At 47.0% G+C, this 20,367-nt stretch overlaps 1 protein-coding gene across 3 annotated transcripts; it reads left to right on the top strand.

Moving 5' to 3' along the window:
- The first annotated feature begins 1,100 nt into the window (after positions 1-1,100).
- ari-1 (E3 ubiquitin-protein ligase ariadne-1) lies at positions 1,101-19,680 on the top strand. 3 transcript variants are annotated; one of them, XM_077654357.1, is made up of 11 exons: positions 1,101-1,291; positions 1,393-1,614; positions 7,792-7,859; positions 8,180-8,261; positions 9,828-9,896; positions 10,188-10,403; positions 10,474-10,580; positions 11,956-12,070; positions 14,270-14,719; positions 15,069-15,181; positions 18,827-19,680. In XM_077654357.1, exons 2-11 carry the CDS (start codon positions 1,402-1,404, stop codon positions 18,906-18,908), a joined length of 1,515 nt encoding a protein of 504 aa, XP_077510483.1. In that variant the 5' UTR covers positions 1,101-1,291; positions 1,393-1,401; the 3' UTR covers positions 18,909-19,680. The 3 variants fall into 3 exon arrangements, with proteins under 3 accessions (XP_077510483.1, XP_077510482.1, XP_077510484.1); XM_077654356.1 differs by lacking the exon at positions 1,101-1,291 and having other exon boundaries at positions 1,298-1,614; XM_077654358.1 differs by lacking the exons at positions 1,101-1,291; positions 1,393-1,614 and adding an exon at positions 2,289-2,408.
- The last annotated feature ends 687 nt before the right edge of the window (positions 19,681-20,367 follow it).

Raw genomic sequence — 20,367 nt, 5'->3', positions numbered from 1 at the left:
TAGTTGCTTTTCGCACAGACCGTAGTATGGGCTCGCTGCTTTTCCTTCTGTTCTTCATCTCCATGATAAAGAAGCGGCATCTTAGAATGTCGTTACCGAAGAGTCCCGCGTTCACGTAAAACAACGTTGCCAAAACTACCAAGTGGGTCTGATGAAATTAAAATTTCTTGTTTTGAGGAAAGAAAAGACACTGTATCACTTAATTTTCGGAGAGACTGTCTCCCTTCATACACCAAACGCGCCGGGCAGGAATGGATTAATTTTGACCTCCTCGGGTTTTCTAACGTGCACTGACATCGCACAGCACGCGGGCGTCTTTTGCGTTTCGCCTCCATCGAAATGCTACCGCCGTGTCCACCTAAGATGTTATCCCTCGTCCTCACGCTAAGCACCCGAACACCGTAACCACCGAGCCACCGCGGCGGGTGAGACGTGCGGTCACATGGTTGAGGCAGGCGTGCCAATGGCAGCACTCTTAACTAGAAGCACTCTTAGGTGCCGGTGGTGGTACAGCAGTCACTCTGTACTACGGCGTGGAGAAAATATCTCAGTTTTTTTAATGTACACAACTCATATGCAGTCTCATGCCCAGAGCAGCTGTAATTAGAAACAAGAAGCAGCGATATGGAAAAAAAAAAACAATGTACAAAACCCCAACTGCATGGCAACAAGACAAATATCAGCTTATGTTAGTCAGGGCATTTGGACAGGTCCCCGGGGCATCTTGCTTTGCTGAAATCTATATATAGCTTCTATTCAATTGACCAGTTATTTTTTTTTGTGTGATTCTAAGCAGTTATTCTGATTAATAAAACCGCGCACTGCAGAAGCATGCGTGCCATATTTCGTTTTATACCTCGGGTACGCGTGCTTGTAAGGGTTGGAACGGACGAAGCATGATAGATATTGGCTTCGGGAATAATTTACATGGGCGCAGAGCGGGGCTCCGATTTCGAACGCGCAAATGTCCGAGCTACTGTCTCGTGCGGCCTGCACGCGGAGCTCCTAGACCACGGCTACTGTTGTGGTCCGGGGGGTCACTGCTGCGGCGGCGGCAGCCATATCGTCGGCAGCGGTGACGACGACAGCAAAGACGAAGCGGTCTGAGGCAGCACGCCCCGCCATCAGCAGGAATCCTGCGGTGGCCGAGCGTTGGGCGCTCGCCGCGGGGTTGCTGCAGGACGCAGCCGCCCGCCGCCGCGGCGACCACAGCCAGCACTTCCCGAGCCACAACGCGTCGTCGGCCTCTCAGGTGGCGCAAGCAGCGCAATGACGTCACAGGATAAACACGGTATGGAACGATGAGCTGTAAGGAGGCCTGTATTAGGCCCAGTGTTCTTTCTCAATTTATACGCTTATCACGGTCTTCTGTTTCCTAACACATTCTCCAAGGGCGTGAGTATGGATTCGGAAGACGACAACATGTACAACACGGATTCCGGGAATGAATCTAGCGGCGAGGAAGACGACGGACTGTCTATTGGTTTGGAACCAGAACCGACGACGGCTAAAGAGAAGATGGAAATTGAAGACTTTCCTTTTGAAGTTCTCACAACGGAGGATATTGTGCAGCACATGATTAACTGTATCAGTGACGTTAACAATATTGTCGAGGTGAGTGTGTCACGGCAGTGCCAGCCGCGGGTGGTGTCGATGTGGTGTTTAAGCCTAACTGCTTGCTTCACGTCTGCCTGGGCAGCTAGCGAAAGCGCATCAGTTCTTGTCTCTGGTAGCTCGCCAGAGCCGAGAAGGCATCGGCCGTTTCTCCTGTCCCATCGGTGCCTTCTTGCGGAGCATATCCTGACAGCCGCGTTCTCCGGACGTAGTCCAACACGGACGCGTTCCTGAACGGCGCCTGTCACACGGGACGTCCTCTATGGGCCCAAATTATGCATCGATGGTGCGGACTGCTTCTCCGTGCAGGTGGCGGCAGTCGTGCTGAATACGTTTGCGGTTTGTCAAGGAAAAAAGAGGGAAAACGAGCAGGATTACGTTTAGCTAGGTGCTTGTGACAGGGGTTCGTCGTCGTGCCGGGGCTGTCGTCTGCTGCGGATGGCTGCGAACGTGCGCTTGTTTAGGGGTCACACGCCGTTAAATGCGCTGGTGTGTCTTGCATTGCCTGGTAAGGTCTGCGGTTGTTCATCAGTGTCGCAACGGCGCAATGATGTGACGAAACCGAATGGCATCATGCTCACCGCGTAACGCACTGTTTTGGAAACGAAGGAAGCGCGGTCCTTGAAGAGCGGTGTTGTGCAACAACGCCACGGCTCGGAAACGAAAGAAAGGCTTACTTTGTCATTAGCATGGTGGCGGAGATCGCGCGGGAGGGCGAGGTCGAACTGCATTCGGAGGGAAGCAAATTGGAACGGGAATTTTCTTTGAGTCATCGTAACACGGTATTAGTTCAGGTATGCGCACTGCAAGAGGCCGTGGGCGTGTGTTTTTTTTTCACTTCAGGTGCTCATTGTAGTCCCGCTATTACGTTAGGTGTGGCGGTTTCTGCATGGTCGCTGTGTTCAAAATCTTGTGCTGGTACACGCCTTACCTTGAGTCTAGCTCAAATCACTCATTGTAAACTTTAGCGAAACTGCATTAACCATTGCAGTGTAGTGATGAGCATGCATTACAAGTGTCGTTTCAATTATTGCTTTCACCATATAAGCTCGGTGCAGGAAGGAAGCCCTGTATATTTTTGCATTGGTAACACACCTTGCTGTAATTCACTAGTTAATTGTTTAACTGTAGTAACCGGTAGTTAGTTTCTCACGAGAATGAGATGCAGCTTTGGTTAGAGATTAACTACTACTCTGGTACTTGCGCAGGGCTTTGTTGTAGTTATTTCACATGTGACACCTCTTTGGAAACAATATTTTGTCCGCAGCAGTTTGTTTTTGAACTCTGTATTTGTTTCATTCCTACTCTGAGTAGGGTTAGGTGCTTAGTCACTATATTGTTGTTGTGCTGGTGCTGCATGATAAGCCATTGCAATAGCTGCAGTAGTTGCAGGTACTATTGTAACAATGGGGTAATTCCAAGCATAGGAGCAGGGCACTTAAAGTGATAGGATTAGTCATGATCAACATCCTTATGCTAGAATTCATGTGAATAAGCTATTTTTTTTATACTGGTGGGGTGTTCTTGTTGCTAGGGGGTTTCAATGTCTGGCTTAGTGAAGTTCATTCCATAACATGGAAACATTATGAACCTCTGACCTTCACAAGGAATATATTTTTGTAAGGGTGTGCCTTCTATTAAGACATGGTGTTTGGTGTTCTCAGGTTATAGGATGTCAACATCTTCCCTTTTTGTTAGGCACAGAAAAGAGCCGGCTTGTGTCAGTGAGTCGTGTTATTTAAAGCTGGCCATGTTATGTCACTGCACTGCATTCATGGCTCCTGGAGATTCAGCTCGTTGTCAAGTAGAGCTTGCCCCCTTATGTTCCCAATATAGAAGCATGCTGTCCCTGTGCACCACGCCCTGTTACGTGCACGAAAAATAGATTGAAACTGCACTAATTAATATTTGAGCAAGTTCAAGGACTCATTGTTTCCATGATGTGCTTCACAGTGTGTTGTAATACTAGAGAAAACTGCAAGAATGTCAAGTTAGGCAAGCTCTCGCTGTTTATTTGTAAATGTCTTATTCTGTTCAGTGGAAAAAATATTACATTGGACAATAGCAGGTGATAATTGTTGCCTGCTTGGACAGTAGCAGCTGTTAATGTCTGCGCCCAGCCCGTGGTAGGCAATGTCTGTAAGCTGCCGTGTCCAGCAATTTGTGGAACAGTTTGTTTATGCAGTGCAGCCAAGCAGCCTACATAATTATAACAGTTGCAAATGCTAGTGGATTTCCAATACCTATCAAGGTTTTTGGATGTTCTAGCTATTGGAGTTCAAGACCTGCTTGAGTATGGATTAGACTAGTGTTCATAATGTTTTTTTTTGGTTTGTGAATGGTACGAAGTAAGAGTCCCCGATTTTTTTATTGTGATTTAAGAAGTTAGTTCTGAATTTGCGCTGTCATATTTTCTCAAAACCTGGCTGTGCCGTTCTGGAGCAGTGTACAACACTGTACAGCACTTATTGTGACAGTAGCTGTCGGCCTGGATTTTGAATCTTGACCTAGGAGGTTCTTGTATCCTTACATTGAGCAGTGTAATGAAAATTTGCTCTAATGGTTGACTCCTTTGAGGCAGAAATCTTATTGGTTGTGGCATACATAATTTTTTAGTGGCTACTAGGTAAGATGTTGGTTTTTGTGCAACTCTGTAGATTTAACTTTTACTTGCCTTTTGCAGTGCATTATGCAGCTCTGACTAAATTTCAACAAATTCGATGATTCTGTCCACATTTGCTTTCCTCTTCTGTTTTGCTAGTTTTTGTTTTTGCTTCAACACTGTTTAGAACCATGTGACTGCATTTCGAGATTGAAGAGTGTCTTGTTATAGTGACTATTCACGTGTGTCTGAAGTTGCACCAGAATTATGTCTAGAAACATCAAGGTGTCTCTGTACAGTAATGGATGGAGTGCTTTAACTTTTGAGGTACTTTAGATGAGGCTTCTAATCTACACCTTTCTTTTCTGCGAAATTTCCTCAAAATTAACTTCCATATTCGTTTGGTCTTCTGTTTCAAAATGAGCATCGCAAATGAGATTAGGATTGGAAGGAATTGTTCCATTCATTTTTAATGTCCCTAGTTCCTTTTTTTCTTTAGCACCTAAAGAGAAAATGACATTCACCAACTTCTGTTTGTTTCTGTGTGCTCTGTGTGTGTGTGTGTGTGTGTGTGCACGCGCGCACACCTTAGGCATCTAGCATGCATCCTAGCTTTAGTTACATAGTTAAACAGGGCATGATGATGTGTTGTTCAGTTTGAAGACTTCAGTATTTTTTTGTTTACCTGATAATAGCTTCACCTAGTCGTGAAGCTTTCCCAAGAATTTTATTTCGGGACAGAAACTGCCAATGTGAAATGCACTGTCATCAACCTCGCTTGGCTACCCAGACGTTTGTGGTTGTTTCTTGCTCACTCTGGTAGTGCTGTCATTTCATTCTCAACATTTTCGCTGCTTAGATGAAGCATTGGTATGCATGTAAATTTGGATGTTAGTGGCTCATCGCGCAGGTGCTGTGTACATGTTAGTAATGGCGGTTCTGTTGTCTCTACTCTGGCGGTTGCCCCAGCACATAAACTTCATGGCAAGAGTCAACCAGAGTATGAAAATGATCAGAAAAGCAGTAAAAAACTTAGCCTTCTTAATCACATTCTTAAAGAAAAAAGTGCAATAGCATCTGGAAGTGGGTCCACCCCCTAAAGTTCCTAAGGACCCCCAAAATTTTGGAAGTAGGCATGCCCCAGAAAATGGATTGAAGTGGATTAGTGGGGATTTTTGGGTGAATTAAGGTGGATCAGCAAATATTTCACATGTGGATTAAGGTGGATTAGTGGGTGGGGTTAGTATACTCCCATATGGGAGTATACTAACATATGGGGGTATTCTTGGACGTTCTAGTCCTCAGATTTTCAAATTTGGCAGTGCTGATGATGTCATGACCCTCCCGACCAATCAGTGAATTTCTCATCAGTGAAACTGGATATTTTTTGGATGGCTACAACCCAAATCCTATTGCATTAGAAGAAAATTAAATTCAAACACACATGCTAAGCATGCCAATAGTCTGCAGACTACACAGAGTGCCACTCTAACCAGCATTTGAATGAATGCTTCTCAAGATCTTAAGCTGAAACAATGAACTGCCATCTGAATGCCATCATGAAGCCAGAACCAGCACCATGTGCTGTGGGCTCCTTAAAGTGATTCTGAACACTTGATAAGCTGTGCCCTCGGTCATTGTGCAAAAGCATCCAAGCCTTTTGTTTTACCAGTAATGCTTGCCAAGCAGTGAAAGTGGCATCTATTCACTGTAAGTTAAGCTCATTTTTGGCACATCCTGTGTTTAAAACTAGCTTGGGCATCATGATGATGAATCGCAACAGATTTAGCCTACAAGCAGTTTTTGAGCGACCAGATACATCACAAGCCATGTTAAAATTGAAGTGCAATAGGTGTTACATGAATATTGTTACTTGCATTATTAATAATCGTTACTGCAGGGTATCACTGGTAACTATTATTAAATCTGCATGAGCAGTGAGGACCTGAACTTAACAGTATTCATTCACACTGTAATTCTTTAATCAGTCTGGAAAATTATGGGATAAGCATTCAAATTCATGAGTGCTATGAAAACTGTTATGAAAATTGATTGTGGTCCTCTTAATGTTGTCATTTTCTTTTAATGCTACATTGCATTGGTGGTGATGTCCTTAGATATAGGTAGTGTGTTTGTCGAGCGTGTTAAGTACATTCTTGTTCGCGTTGACTAATGTGTTGTTTTGTCAAAATGCCTTTGGCACCATATTGTTGGGGGACCATCATGGGAAACAGCATGCAAATTCTACTCCCATATTCCTGTGCAAAGCACCTGGTGTTGCTCGTGCAAGCAGCTGCTAAATTCTGGTACTGGTCAATAGTAACTAGGTCAGTTCATTGTATGCACATAGAGGGCCAGGACTTAATGCATCATCTATGGTAAATTGTTGCAGCTATCAAGGTGCACTCATATATAACCACAGATGTTCGTTTGTTGCAAAATTTAGTGGTGAAATCACAACATAGCGATTTTTCACAGTGGTGCTGTTCATACTTGGTAAGTGACCCTTTTGGCACCATTTTCACCAACTGCACTTGCTGCAAGCCAAGTGTGTCTTGTAAGCAGTAGCAGGCAACATGCTGTATAGCCAACTTCTCGTGCCCTGTGCTGATGCATCATGGTTCACCTGCCCACTGATTGTTGGCGCTGCTAGTGGCTGCAGTGATTGCTGCAGCGTATAGGCTGCACACTAACATCATTTTTTTACGCAACACTCATGTGTTCTGCTCTAGCTTGAATTAGGCATTTCCTTGTTTGAACAGCACGTAAAACTGTGAGTTGTGGCCTGTTAGCTGTGCATTAACGGAAAGCGTTTGCCAAATCTGTTGTTACGGGCTGCAGTTGTGGTGGTTGTTTTGGATTGTACACCATTGTTGGTGGTTGTCTGATGTTTGGAGCAGTTCAGAGTCGGCCCATGCATCTTGTGTCGAGTCTGTCGGCACTCTCCATTGTGTTGTAGCATGTGTATGAAAGCTTTCTTGCTTTTCATGTGGAGCATTGTCATTGCTGCTTTGTGCCGTGGCACTTCTCTCTAGAGCTGTCGACCTTTTTTCACTTGTCTGCTATGCTGTGGAGATTCGATTGCACTGTATAACAGCGCCTCCACTGTCCAAGTTGAGCAGAATTGTGAACGATTCTTGTTCGGATACTAAAAACAGAAGAAAGGGTGCAAACGTGCTTAGCTGTAAAACTTGTCTCAACATTTGAGGTCAAGAAAAAGAATTCAGGGCCAAGAGGAGGGCGACACTTCGCTATAAACTGAAGTGCTCTGCATTTTGCTCGTGAATGGAGCTCGGTTTGTCGGTTTCTTGGAACTATAGTTTTCTATAGATGGCAAAAACATAGTTAGTTGTGACTGCTTATTCTTTCGTTAGCAGAGTTAGGGCTTGGAGATGAGAGACTCTCTATTCATTTCTCCACTTCCACGGATGCTTAGAATCCACGGATGTTGGTATCTTTACTTTTGACAAAGGCTGTCCAGCTGGCCCCCATTTTTCTTCCACACTTTGTTACGACAGCTGTAAACTGCTACGATTACTAACTATTGGGAATATGCTGGTTCTGCTTGCGTGCAGATCCCGCCCACCACAACCCGGATCCTCCTGAACCACTTCAAGTGGGACATGGAGAAGCTGTACGAAAGGTGAAATGTGCTGCATTTGCTAGCCTTGTTCGTAGCACATTTTCTGGGAACCATTTGCTGTAAAAAGAATACAGTAGTCTGGTAGCATTTTCATACATATTGTTGCATCAGGTTCGCAGTAGCGTGTCAAGTGCTCATGGACATGTAGCCTGTGTTTCTGTTCAACTTTTGGTCTATCATTGAAGATTGAGGAGCGAGTTTGTAAACTGACGACACCCTCGCCAAACAAAGGTGGTCAAAATAGTGTTCATTTGCTAGCTATGTTGTGATTGCTTTTGACTGTGGTGACACACTTCACTTTGTGTTGCTTGGCTGTCCAGGTACTATGACGGTGATCAGGAGCGGCTTTTCAAAGAAGCACACGTGGTAAATCCATACAAAAAGCCTGCCAAATCACAGAAGGTAAGTGCTTGCATTTCCCGAACAGAACAATGGCCTTTTAGGTCGCTAAGTCTAAGGAATGTTGCGATTAAATTTTTGACCTGTGACTGACGAATCTCATTAGAGGACTAACTGTTAGTGGTTACCTTACTTTATATGGCATATTGAGGTGGTTTGTCTTGTTTGTTTGTTCTTTGCACTCACCGGTTACTATTGTGTGCCCTCAAATCCCTGAAATGTTAGAGACCTTAATACATATTCCAGCTGGCCGCAGATGCCATTTTGGCACATTATAGAAGGAAGTTTCCTTTCTCCACCTCTCTAGAGGAAGGCAGAGAGCCTGTATATCATGCGTCTTGTCACGGTGGCAGGTGTGACCCGACACATGTAGCCTGGATGTGGTGGATCGCAGTAGCGTATAGTGTGTAACAGGGCAGAAAACCAGGCGCTAACAAACAACAATGAAGGGACACAGCGCTTATTGTGTTGTGCTGTGGAAAACTGCAATTGTCACAACAGCACTGTACATAGCAGCTACTCACCAGCAGGCAATCCAGTATGCACCTTCTATGGGGACCATGCATGGGCAAGCAGGATACACTTGCTCTGGTTTATTTGAACAGGCTCCCGAAGGGAATCCGCGTCTGGAATTGACCGGCACGGCAAAATATCCATACCCTCAATTGCATCTCGCCCGCACATCTGTTTTGGGTGTGCAACGACAGGCGTAACGAAAAACAAATGACTTCGTGAATTGACTGATCACATAGTTTAGGTTTTGCTTTTTTGAGCTTCGCACTAGCTTGCGGCGGCAGTGGCTATCGGACGCGCATCTGCCAACCAATCAAGCCCAACTGCGCACCGTTCCGGGTGCTGATTGGCGCTGCTACGCATTTCCCTCGCTTCCGAAAACGTGGTTTTCCATAGCACCGAACCTGCGTGGTCATCACATGCCATTAGCTGTCTGTACAGTGAGGCACGGCCACGTGTCCTATCAAGGTGGCCCAGGGTGAAGCCTTTTGGCAAGCAGCACAGCTTCATCACCATGGTTTTGCACTGTAAAGCATGTCGGGGAGGCCCTAATCATTTTAAAGCATGCAATGGAGCATCGATGGAAATGCGAAAGATGGCCATTGTAGTGTGTTGTCATCTCAAAAGCAGGCGACCGTTGCCGAACCTTTCACCACAAAAAATTAGCTGTGGTGCAAGTTTTTGTCAGTTTTTTCGAGGTCATTCGATAATTTGACCTTCTTATAATTGGAGCATTTTTTCTCCAGTTCCTTGGCATTTGAATTAACAAGCTTTTGCTGTGTATTCTTTGAAGAGTCATGAATTTTTCATAGAAATTTTGTAGAAACCTTGGGTGGCCAACTGAGGCATACTTCCGATGCAAGTAAGGAAATTCATGCTTGTTTTGAGCAGTTCTTGTGTTATTTCATTTACAGCACTTTGCCTGTACCGCAGGTTATTGTGCTGATGTGTTGAAAAGCCATTTAAACATTGACTGTTTGGGGTTGTCTCTCATCCATTTGCAAGGCAGTCTTGTGTTGCCTTCAAAGAGGGAATGTGTTGTACCCGACATTGCAGAAACGACAAGTGTCGGCGGCTAATGGCATGGAGGACTGTGAAATTTGCCTGCGTGACCTACCCAGTGCGGTGAGTGGTTATAGCCTTTGTCTGTCAAAATGGCATCCATTATGCATAACAGGAACCTGAAGCAAAGAAGTGTTATATTTCCTCGACAATGCAGTTTTGTTAGCGTTCATGAAGTAAAAGTAGGAGCATTGCTATTCATGGATGATTTCTTGATATTCCTGAATAACCTTCCACCGGCGGTGAGGAGGGTTAGAAACCTCAGTGCAGTGGGTACGACTTCCGCAAACCTTGTTGTGCAAGTATAAAACGACGCGCAGGAAGAACTTTGACGCTGTAGCTTGCTTTGTGCAGATGATGACGGGGCTAGCCTGTGACCATAGATTTTGCACCGAGTGCTGGAACTTCTACCTGACGACCAAGATTATGGAGGAGGGCATGGGCCAGACGATCTCGTGCGCCGCCCACGGCTGCGACATCCTTGTGGATGACCAGACAGTCATGAAACTGCTGACTGACCCCAAGGTGAAGCTCAAGTACCAGCACCTCATCACCAACAGCTTTGTCGAGGTGAGTCCTCCTCCCCTGTGGGCTAGGGTGTGCTTGGGGTGGCTAACACCACAGTGTGCTCCCATCACAGTGCAACCGGCTGTTGCGGTGGTGTCCCCAACCAGAGTGCAACAATGCCATCAAGGTGCAGTACGTGGACACGCAGCCAGTGACCTGCTCATGTGGCCACACCTTCTGGTGAGCCATATTTATTTGCATGGTGGCTGAAGTTTTTGTTAGAAACTGATCATTGCTGGCGTCGAAGTGCGCTCATGTGTACATGAGTGCCATATTTCAAACCCAGCTGTCAGATTTGGCTCTCTTTGTGCAGCAGCACACCACCTTTGCACTCTAGAGAAATCTGGCATGCTCTTATGGTTTTGTCTCAAGGCTGCACTGCACTGCCGGCTGGTTAGATGTGGCTGATGTCTCAAATGGCTAGTAGCTTGCTTGCACAAGCCCTCTTCAGCATGTGCAGAACAAGGTTTGCATAAACTGTTAGTAGTCTGCTACCAAGGTCAAATATAGAACATGTGCTGTGGACATGTGTAAGTGGTGAGAGTATCTGCTTTTGAGTTTCCTTTTGGGTTGAAGAAGGACCTGTGTAATTTTATTGTTTGCTGTTCACTGCAGTCACTGCTTGTGTCCTTGTTTTGACTACAAACTGTGAGTTTGTGCTTGAGTCAGGTTACTGAGTGGGCAGCTTAGGCAGTATTCCCGTATGTCAAGAAGGCTGTCTGTAAAGCCTGAGCGCAAGTGCAGCTGGCTGTTTAAAAGACAAGAAGACACTTGGACTGAAAGGAGACTGATGAGTAGATTGACTGTGAATATGAGGACAAAATGTACATAATGGTCTGGTGTGTTTGTAGAAACTAAATTCACTTTTTATTATTCCACAGTTACACTCGGTATGGTTTCGCAGTGCTGCATTTTTAACGCGATAGCATTAAAGGCCCTGTTCACCAAAGAATCCTTTGTCGGCGTCGTCATGAGTGAAAAATCACGGTCATGGCTGTGGTAGTTGGTCCCCAGAGAGCAACCTTGGAGGCAGGTGGGTAACCTAGGTCACGTGGCCTTGTGGCTTCATTGAAACCTGTCTACCGTGGTAGGTGGTAGTTAAATTAATAAATCATCGCTCGTGAAGAGCAACCTGGGCCGCACAAGGCCCACAGCTGGGAGCACCTGCCACTGCAGGGAAGTGGCGCATCGCGTAACTGCTGCACCACTGTGCCAGGAGGTGAATGAGGACTCCCAAGGATACTCCCAAGGATCTATGACTGTAAAGTAGAGAATGACCTTCTGCATGTATGGGAATTAACCCATTACCCTATCGCGTCATACCGCTTAAGGGCGGAGCTTAAGTGTCCCCTCCAATTTTGGCTCTGACTTCATGTTGCCGAACCATAATTAAAGGCACTTATGTGCCAGGTGTCTTTAATAAACAAAAGAAAAACTTTTCTGTCCAATCAGTTTGTTGTGCAGATTATTACTTAATTATTACTGTGTGCCAGTGGGAAATTAAGGTTAATGCCCCTGCTAGCCTGATTTTCTTGTACCGGCCATCTCTGTGCAGCTTTGCATGCGGTGAAAATTGGCATGACCCAGTGAAGTGCCACCTGCTGAAGAGGTGGCAGAAGAAGTGCGACGATGACAGTGAAACGTCCAACTGGATAGCAGCAAACACCAAGGCAAGTAGGCATGTGTGCTTTGGCATGTTGTAAACAGTGCGTGGCGTGGCACATATGAGCAGTGGCGCTCCAGCTGTGCCATTTGCGTCATTCTGATACATTTACATTTTGCTGTGCCACTCTGCTCGAAAAGTGTCAAATTGATCAATATTGCTCCTTAGCTGTGCCAAAAAGAAGGTGATGTCACAGGAAACAACTATTTCTGAAACCGTTCAGGCTATCAGTTGGCAACCTAGGGCGCTGGTGGGCTGGCTCGTGGTAGAATTTAGCAGCCTGCTTATTCACGCACATGGAGGAAGGAAACAACTCTGGAGATGCGGCTACAACACATTTTTTAAAGCCGGCTCCTCCCCTACTCCCTTCCGACTTGGCTGCCGTCTCAGCGCGCTTGCACATGCACAGCAGGCATTGCAGCAGACGATGACGGTGCGCCTAGAGTTACTATTGTTTGCGCCGTCGGCCAAAGACTCCCAGTAGCCCTTGCAAAAGTGCACACTTTTTGGTATTCAGCGCGGATAGCGAGGGCCTCTCCCATGGTTTTCTTCCTCCATGTTTGCGCATCATGTCGGTCAACCATGAAGAGGACAGAAGAAGTATCTTCTGGGTTGAAGAACAAAGGCTTGGAGCAGGTCCAGCGAGGTCAAGCTTTCCTGGAACAAGGGAATTTCGGCCTTGCTGATTCATAAGAAGCATTGAGATACAGTTAAACCTGGTTGTAACGGACCTTCCTATAGCGAATTCCTTGATATTACGAAGTTTCTGAATTCCCCAGCGCTGCCTCCATTGAAGCGCATGTATTTCTGACCTCCATGTAACAAAGGTGTTGCGGTAGTTGACCTTGGTGTAATGAATTGGCTACACCATCTATCTGTTAGCTAGTGCTGAGCCACTCAAAATTTGGCAGAACCATGCAAAAGCTTCGTGACTATAAAGCACTAACCGACGTGAGAGGAACGCCGATCGCAACGAGTGGCTGCAGTTGACACAACCTGCCGTGCTCCAGCGCCGGCGGCGCATCTCCAGCGGTTCTCTTTTGGAACGTCATAACATGTGGCATTACAACAGTTCAGGCATTACAACAGTTCGTGGCATTACAACAGTGCCCGGCAATAGCTTCCACGCGGTTGCTCGCGCTGTTCCAGTGCTGATAGCTCTCGCGCGTCAGGAGCGCGGATGGCGGAGAACGCTGGCGACCAACAGCGAGGGGAAGACCGAGAGAAGGGGAACATGCAGGAAGAACTGTGTGCCTCCGCGGACGGTCTACGGCGGCGGCGCGGCTGTACGCGTTGACCTCTAGCTTGGCCGCGGTGCCTCTGTCTCCCTTGCCCTCCCCACCCCACTCGTAGCGGCGTTGTGCGAGCCACGGCGGAGGTGGCAGCGGCTGCTGCTGCAGCCGCGCTGATCGCGACACGTTTCTCCGCGTTTATGACTTCGAGTAACGCTGTTTTTTGTAATCATTTTCAAGGTGATTTCACCTACAATTATTTGTTATTTCGGTTTCCGTTCTGCAGTGTCCTTTCACCTCTACTCACGAAAACTGCATGTAACGAAAAATCTTGGACTCTGTTATGACCAGGTTTAATCGTAGAGCCAACATGAAAATTGAGAAAAAGAATGGTTGTAGTGTACGTATTCTTCGGACTTTAAAATGTTTTGTCACTGTTTTTTGTGAACCTTTCTTCTGTTTTTTTTTCTTCCTAGCTACATGACTGAACTTTACCTCGTTAGGAACAAACTCTTCTGGGGGATTCCTTTATTCATGGTTAACGAGTGCAAAAAAGACGAAGATGCGGAGATGATGACGACAACACGTGTTGCTCCCGGGTTGCTCCAGGATTATCATTTTGATGCAAAGGTGCTCCAAAATGAATATTTTTCTGCTCCAAAAATTGCTTCAAAACTTGAAATGGCTGGACCACCACTGTGTGAGGCTACATCGATTGGGAGCATTGGAAGTTGGTTTCTTTTCTATTTTTTTTTATGGGAAACTGGATCGAATGGTCATGAGGAACTTTTAAAGGGCAACCAAGTTTGTGCGTGCAAATTATCTTCTTGAGATGGCATTTTGGTTGTTAAAAAAGTAAGTGCTATGCTGGATGTTTGAGGAAAACTTTCTCCATGTGTGCATGAGCTGCGCTGTCTGCAGCATGCTACTGCCTGCAAGGTTGAAATGGCTTGTTGCTCGCTACTGCCTTTCAGGAATGCCCGCGGTGCAGTGTGACGATCGAGAAGGACGGTGGTTGCAACCACATGGTGTGCAAGAACCAGAACTGCAAGGCGGACTTCTGCTGGGTTTGCCTCGGCCCATGGGAGCCCCATGGTTCCTCGTGGTACAACTGCAACCGCTATGACGAGGAGGAGGCGCGCGCGGCGCGGGACGCTCAGGAGCGGTCGCGGGCGGCACTGCAGCGCTACCTCTTCTACTGCAACCGCTACCTGAACCACATGCAGAGCCTCAAGTTTGAGCACAAGCTGTACGCGGCTGTCAAGGAGAAGATGGAGGAGATGCAGCAGCACAACATGTCCTGGATCGAGGTGCAGTTCCTCAAGAAGGCAGTGGACGTGCTGTGCCAGTGCCGCCAGACACTCATGTACACCTACGTGTTTGCCTACTACCTGCGCAAGAACAACCAGTCGGTCATATTTGAGGTGAGTGCGTCACATTGGTTGGAACATCTGCTGGGAAGCAGCCAGTATTCGTAATGGCGCATGGTTTAAATGCTCCAAGCTTTCTGCACACCTGTGCTGCTCTTGCATTGCATTGTGCTCTTTTTGCTGCTGCAAATGTGAAAAAAGGGACACCTGCCTGACATGTTGCAATGTGAGTCTTTATTCTTAGTCAAGCGGGTGTTTTTTCAGGTAACCAAGTCCTCATGTGTCTTTTCTGCTTGCTAAAGGGAGAGTTTGAGATTACCTCATAGGGCAGCTGTGTAGCGAAGTACTTTGTGTGGGGTGACAGACCTTGTTTCAGAACCCACATGTGTGGCGGCCCTTGCAGGACAATCAGCGGGACCTGGAGAGCGCCACTGAAAAGTTGTCTGAATACCTGGAGCGTGACATAACCCAAGCTAATCTACTCGACATCAAGCAAAAGGTGCAGGACAAGTACAGGTGCGTGCCCAGAGGATGACAGGTCTATTGCCTGTGCTGGCTCCCTTACCTATGTGTGAGGTCTTTGTGTTTGTGCTTTAAACATTTTTTTTTTTTTTTTTGCTGGAGGTAAATGAAGCAAGAGCTGGAAATTTGAATGTTTCTGTGGTGCATCTTGTGAAATGTGTTGCAGTTTGATTGCTGCTCACGTCTGTGACAGCGTTTACGTTATCCAGATCGAGTAGAACATCTGGACTTGCAGGTAAATACAACATAAATACTGTTCATGGTTTGGGGCTTATCTCAGGCACCTAAAGCTTTTGCTTGCACAAGCGCTATGAAGGGTAGGGTAATAGTTGTACAGTTGTCCGCACATTTTTCCTGAGCACTCGAATGATGCGCCGTTTTGTGCATTTGTGACAATCACCGCTGCCTGCCGGGTCCGGTACATCTTTTAAAGACATCTTAAAGACATGTACGACAGCAGGCGCTATAATGACAGATGTGTGGACAGCTGTGCATGGGAACTGCATCCTTCCAAGTCTGTTCAACTATGTGCTTGTTTAGCACATTGGCAGGTGCTTGTTGAGGCTACTAGCATACACAACTGCGATAGCAAGCAGGAACTTATAGTTGGCATCTAAACTTGATCTAAAGCTACCCTCAAGAATGTGGGCAGACCTGTGTAGATAGCAGTTTTTGTGTCATCTTGTTATACTCTTCCTTTGGAAGCTGTACATATTGCAGCTCTTTCCTCTTCTCAGAATACTGCGTACATGTTCCACTGATAGTAAGTGAGCTTTTATGTCGCCAAGCGGCCAACCAAAGACTAGTAAGGGAGGGGTGCTTGTGGTTCATGCTTGCGCTCGTGAGCAATGCCATTCACAGTGCCTCCAAAGCACTGGCATAGGGCATCAGGTACAAGAAATGGCTAGCAGCATTTGAGGCCAAAATTTGTTGAGAATAGTCTGCGACATGTTTTAGAGAGCGCAACAGGTTTAGGGGAATAAAACAGCCGTGTGGTGTCTTAGCAGGTGTTTTGAACCAGTACAAGTGAGCATTCTTGACAGAGCGCACATCGTCAAAAAAAACTGATGGACATTTACACTCGGCTATAGCTGTTAGCATGCCGTGCCCTTCTGTGTCGTGCCATGGCACCTCGTCCTATCCCACTGCGCTGTAGCTGTGAACCCTCACCCTGCATGCAGTGCCTTTACAGTGCTGTGCTTCACTCTTGTTTGTTGCCTTACATTGCAGTACTCCGCCCTCTGTTTTGTTGCATCTGCCATTTCCTTTCCCATATACAGTGGAGACCACTTATAGCGTAACCGCTTTTAGAGCGGAACCGGTTATAACGCGGGTTTTTCTGACCACCGGTATTCCTGCCATAGAACTCAATATATAGGCAGACCGCTTAATACGCGGGCGCGAAAACCAGAATACCGGTTAAAGCGCGGTTTTTGGCAGGCGAAGGGTGCAGCCCGCGCGGCGGACACACCGCGGGACGCGCGCGACGAAAAGAGAAGAGCGAGAGAGAGGGAGGGAGAAGAGCAGGCGGACCCGGCGGCCTCGAAGAGTCCGAAGGAAGGGGAGGCGCGTACGTCATGCTGGCAGCGCCCAATCCGGGCGTGCGCTGAACAGAGTGCGGGGTAGAAGCAGTCGCGCTGCTGTCGTTTTTTTTTTTTTTTTTCCAACAGTTTCTTTGTTGCGTTCAGTGCGTGCTTGTCGTGCTCTCTGCTTCTGCTGCCATGTCGTCGGCGTCTTCAAGCGTCGTGAAGAAGCGGAAAGCATTACCGCTTGAAACGAAGGAATGCGTTATCAAGGACATTGAGAGCGGGCTGAAGAAGGCAGCGGTGGCTGCAAAGTACGGCATATCGGACACAACTGTGTCGATGATCTTTAAAAATCGGGACAAGGTGCGGCAGCAACTGCGGCAAGATTCTAGTTCGCTGTCGCGGAAGAGAATTCGTGCATCGAAGTACGAGGACGTGGACGCAGCGCTCTTCAGATGGCTTAAAGAAGTTAGGGCTCAGAGCATACCGGTAAGTGGCCCGATGCTCCAGCAAAAAGCTAGGTGCCTGGGTGCTCTTTTAGGCCACAATGACTTCAACCCCCTTAACGGATGGATACAGCGCTTCAAGGACCGCCATGGCATCAGCTGCAAAGCTGTGTGCGGTGAAAGCGGAGAGGTGAACGACGAGACCATCGCAGTCTGGCTCCGCTTAAATTTAGGAACCATTCTCTCGACGTATACGGACAGAGACATTTATAATGCCGACGAAGCAGGCTTATTTTATAACCTGCTGCCCAACCGTACTCTCGCGCTGAAAGGCGAACCCTGCTCGGGCCGCAAGTCTTCAAAGGAGCGTGTGACTGTTTTGTTTTGCGCTAATATGGACGGCACCGATAAGCGTCGCCTGTTCGTCATTGGCAAATCGGCGAGGCCGCGTTGTTTCAAAAAGCGTGAGTACCTGCCAGTAACGTATAAAGCGAACAAGAAAGCGTGGATGACGCAAGAGCTTTTTACGAGCTGGCTTTGCAAATTTGATGAGGATATGGTGGCAGAGAAGCGGCGGGTTGTGCTCATCCTTGATAACTGCACAGCTCATAACATCAAGCCCAGGTTGACTGCTGTCAATTTGAAATTTTTGCCAGCGAATACTACCGCCAAAAGTCAGCCCTTTGACCAGGGCGTCATCGCCACTGTTAAGGCACTCTACAAGAAAAGAATTTGTGAGAGAGTTCTGCTGAACCTGCAGCAGCAGCAGCCCCTTAAGGTGCATTTAAGGGGTGCAATTGACATGATTGTTGCTTCGTGGTGGCAAGTGAAAGCTCAAACAGTAAGCAAGTGCTTTCGGAAGGCTGGCTTCGTACGTAACGCCGAAGTTGGAGCTGATGAGGAGAGCGACGTCGTCGATGAGGCAGTCAGCACTGACGACGTGTGGTCCGGCCTCGTTGAGGGAAACATCGTTTCCGCAACAGACACTTTCGAAGACTACGTCAGTGCTGATGAAAATGAGCTGGTTGTCTGCGAGGAAGCGAGCACGGATGATGCGACTGTCGCAGCGGTGCGCAGTGGCGTGGAGCTTGCGACCGATGATGAATCGGACGGGGAGGACGATGTCGACCCAATGCCAGATGTGCCATGCAAGGACGCGCTCGAATACCTGAGCAAAGTGAAAATGTACTGCGCAAAAAACAGTTTGAGCGACAAAGCGCTTCAGTATTTAAGTCTTGTTGAGGACGAAATCGTTCGAACTGCAGTTAAAAAACACCGCCAGACGAAAATCACCGCATTCTTCCGCTCGTAATGCACTTTCGATGCAAACACTCTTGATGCTCAGTTGCAATTGTTTTGTGTGTGTGTGCGTGTGTGAAATGTGCAATAAATTGTGTTTTAAAGGTAGGTAGCCCGTTTGGCATGCCTGAGAGCTTAAAAACACGATGTTTTGGTTATAACGCGGTACCGCTTATAGCGCGGATATTCGGAACTCCCACAACTTACGTTATAAGCGGTCTATTCTGTAATAGATTCCGTTGTGCCGCCTCATCCTAGTGAGGGTGGGGTCGCGGGCCACGTGACTTCCATCCCGTCTCATGCTCAGACATCTATACTGGCATTTTATTTGCAGCCACTGTTGTAAAACAAACACCTCGACTGTGCAGGTACTGCGAGAGCCGGCGGCGGGTCCTGCTGGAGCATGTGCACGAGGGCTACGAGCGGGACTGGTGGGAGTACACCGAGTGACGCCACCTGGTGGTGGTGGTGGCAGATGCTTGTGTGCCGAAGCCCATTAAAGCAACGCTGTTCATGCTGTGGTGGGCAACATTAGCGCGGCTGAGGCAGTCAGCAGGGGCCACGCCCTGGATTGAGGCAGCCAACAGACAAGGTCTGCTCCATGTGCCCCGGGTGATGTGATGGGTGGGCCAACTGGACGGCCATAAAGAGCGGTTTTCAGATAAAATTGTGCGCACGAGGACTTCCTGATTCTCTGAGTTGCGATGCCCGACGGCCTCGCAAGGTCCCTGGCAGTCGGTGCTAGGTCCGCTGGCAGTGTGAGGCAGCACTGCAGATGATTCCGCTTCTTGCTGGCATGCCGGAGGACGAGCTCAACGAGTACTCTTGAAAAACGGCTGCTGCCTTTGGAACACTTGCTTTTTGCTGAAAGCCAGCAATCTTGCCACGGACTGTGTAAAACACCTGTTTTGGAGCATCTTTTTCGGCAGTCTTGCTAGTGCTACAGACATGATCGTCACTTAGCAGACCAAGTCGCTCAGAGTTGAGTAAGTAATGAACCCATCATGAAGACTTGTTTGGAATGTTTCCCAACCTTGTGAATAAAACTCGTGCAGCAGGAATGCTGTCTGAACCAGCAGTTGTCGCAGTGCAGTGCGGTGGACGTAATATAGTTCGTCACTGTGCCACTCTTTTAGGTCACGCTAGCAGATTTTGTGCTCATATGATGGATGGGTAAATTAAGGTTTTATTTATTGTAATAAATCGCAATGTCATCCTTGAAGGAGAGTTACAGATCTGTTTCTTGTGTGCAAAGCTTGCTGCGTTCACGATTTTACACAACTGCCATTACAGGTGGGCAGGTTTTCTTTTTTTTTCTCCAAAGCAAATATGGTGCAACTAAGAGATACAGGCTGAAAAGTGTTTTTGGTCAGCCTTGCTAAAAGCTGCGCAACACACTCTTATTATGGGGTCGAACAGTGGCACTAGTTTTAAGAAATGGGAAACACTAATGTACAGCAGCCTGCTAACACCTGCTTCCCTTTCTTGCGACTTTTGCACATTGCATTAAAATAATGGCATTTCTAAGGGGTTCCCCTGCTTGAGCAGCAGGCATGTGGCTGTGGTTAACGTGCTTAGACACTTGATCTCTCTTGCTGGATCTTTCTATGGTGGTCACATGTCATGACTGCCTGCACAGCTGTTATGTCATGGTGCTGAAATGTTGAAGCTTTGTAAAGTGTGAAGAAGTTTTTTTTTACAAAGATGTCTGACGTTTAAAAGTGAGTTTGAAAGCTGCAAAACGTCCCAGTAGACTCTTGTTAATTCAAACTTCAGTGACCAGAGATTTTTGTTTAAATTTTAAAGTTTTGTTTACATGCAATTCTATTTATGGACATCTATGCATGCAAACAGTATATTAGAAATATATCGCAGTGCAAACATAGCTAAATGCTTTAGCACAGTATAA

Source organism: Amblyomma americanum, chromosome 2 (genome assembly GCF_052857255.1).
Source record: "Amblyomma americanum isolate KBUSLIRL-KWMA chromosome 2, ASM5285725v1, whole genome shotgun sequence".
Classification (NCBI taxonomy): Eukaryota; Metazoa; Arthropoda; class Arachnida; order Ixodida; family Ixodidae; genus Amblyomma; species Amblyomma americanum.
Note: the sequence above shows the minus strand (reverse complement) of the source record. Positions and strands in the feature narration are given on the sequence as shown.

What these genes read in the sequence shown, in the direction of transcription:
- ari-1 (XM_077654357.1), top strand. Translation starts at nt 1,402, where the DNA reads ATGGATTCGGAAGACGACAACATGTACAACACGGATTCCGGGAATGAA. An exon ending in TGCGTGACCTACCCAGTGCG is followed by an intron (nt 9,897 to 10,187) that starts GTGAGTGGTTAT and finishes TGCTTTGTGCAG; the next exon opens with ATGATGACGGGGCTAGCCTG. An exon ending in AAGGTGCAGGACAAGTACAG is followed by an intron (nt 15,182 to 18,826) that starts GTGCGTGCCCAG and finishes TCGACTGTGCAG; the next exon opens with GTACTGCGAGAGCCGGCGGC.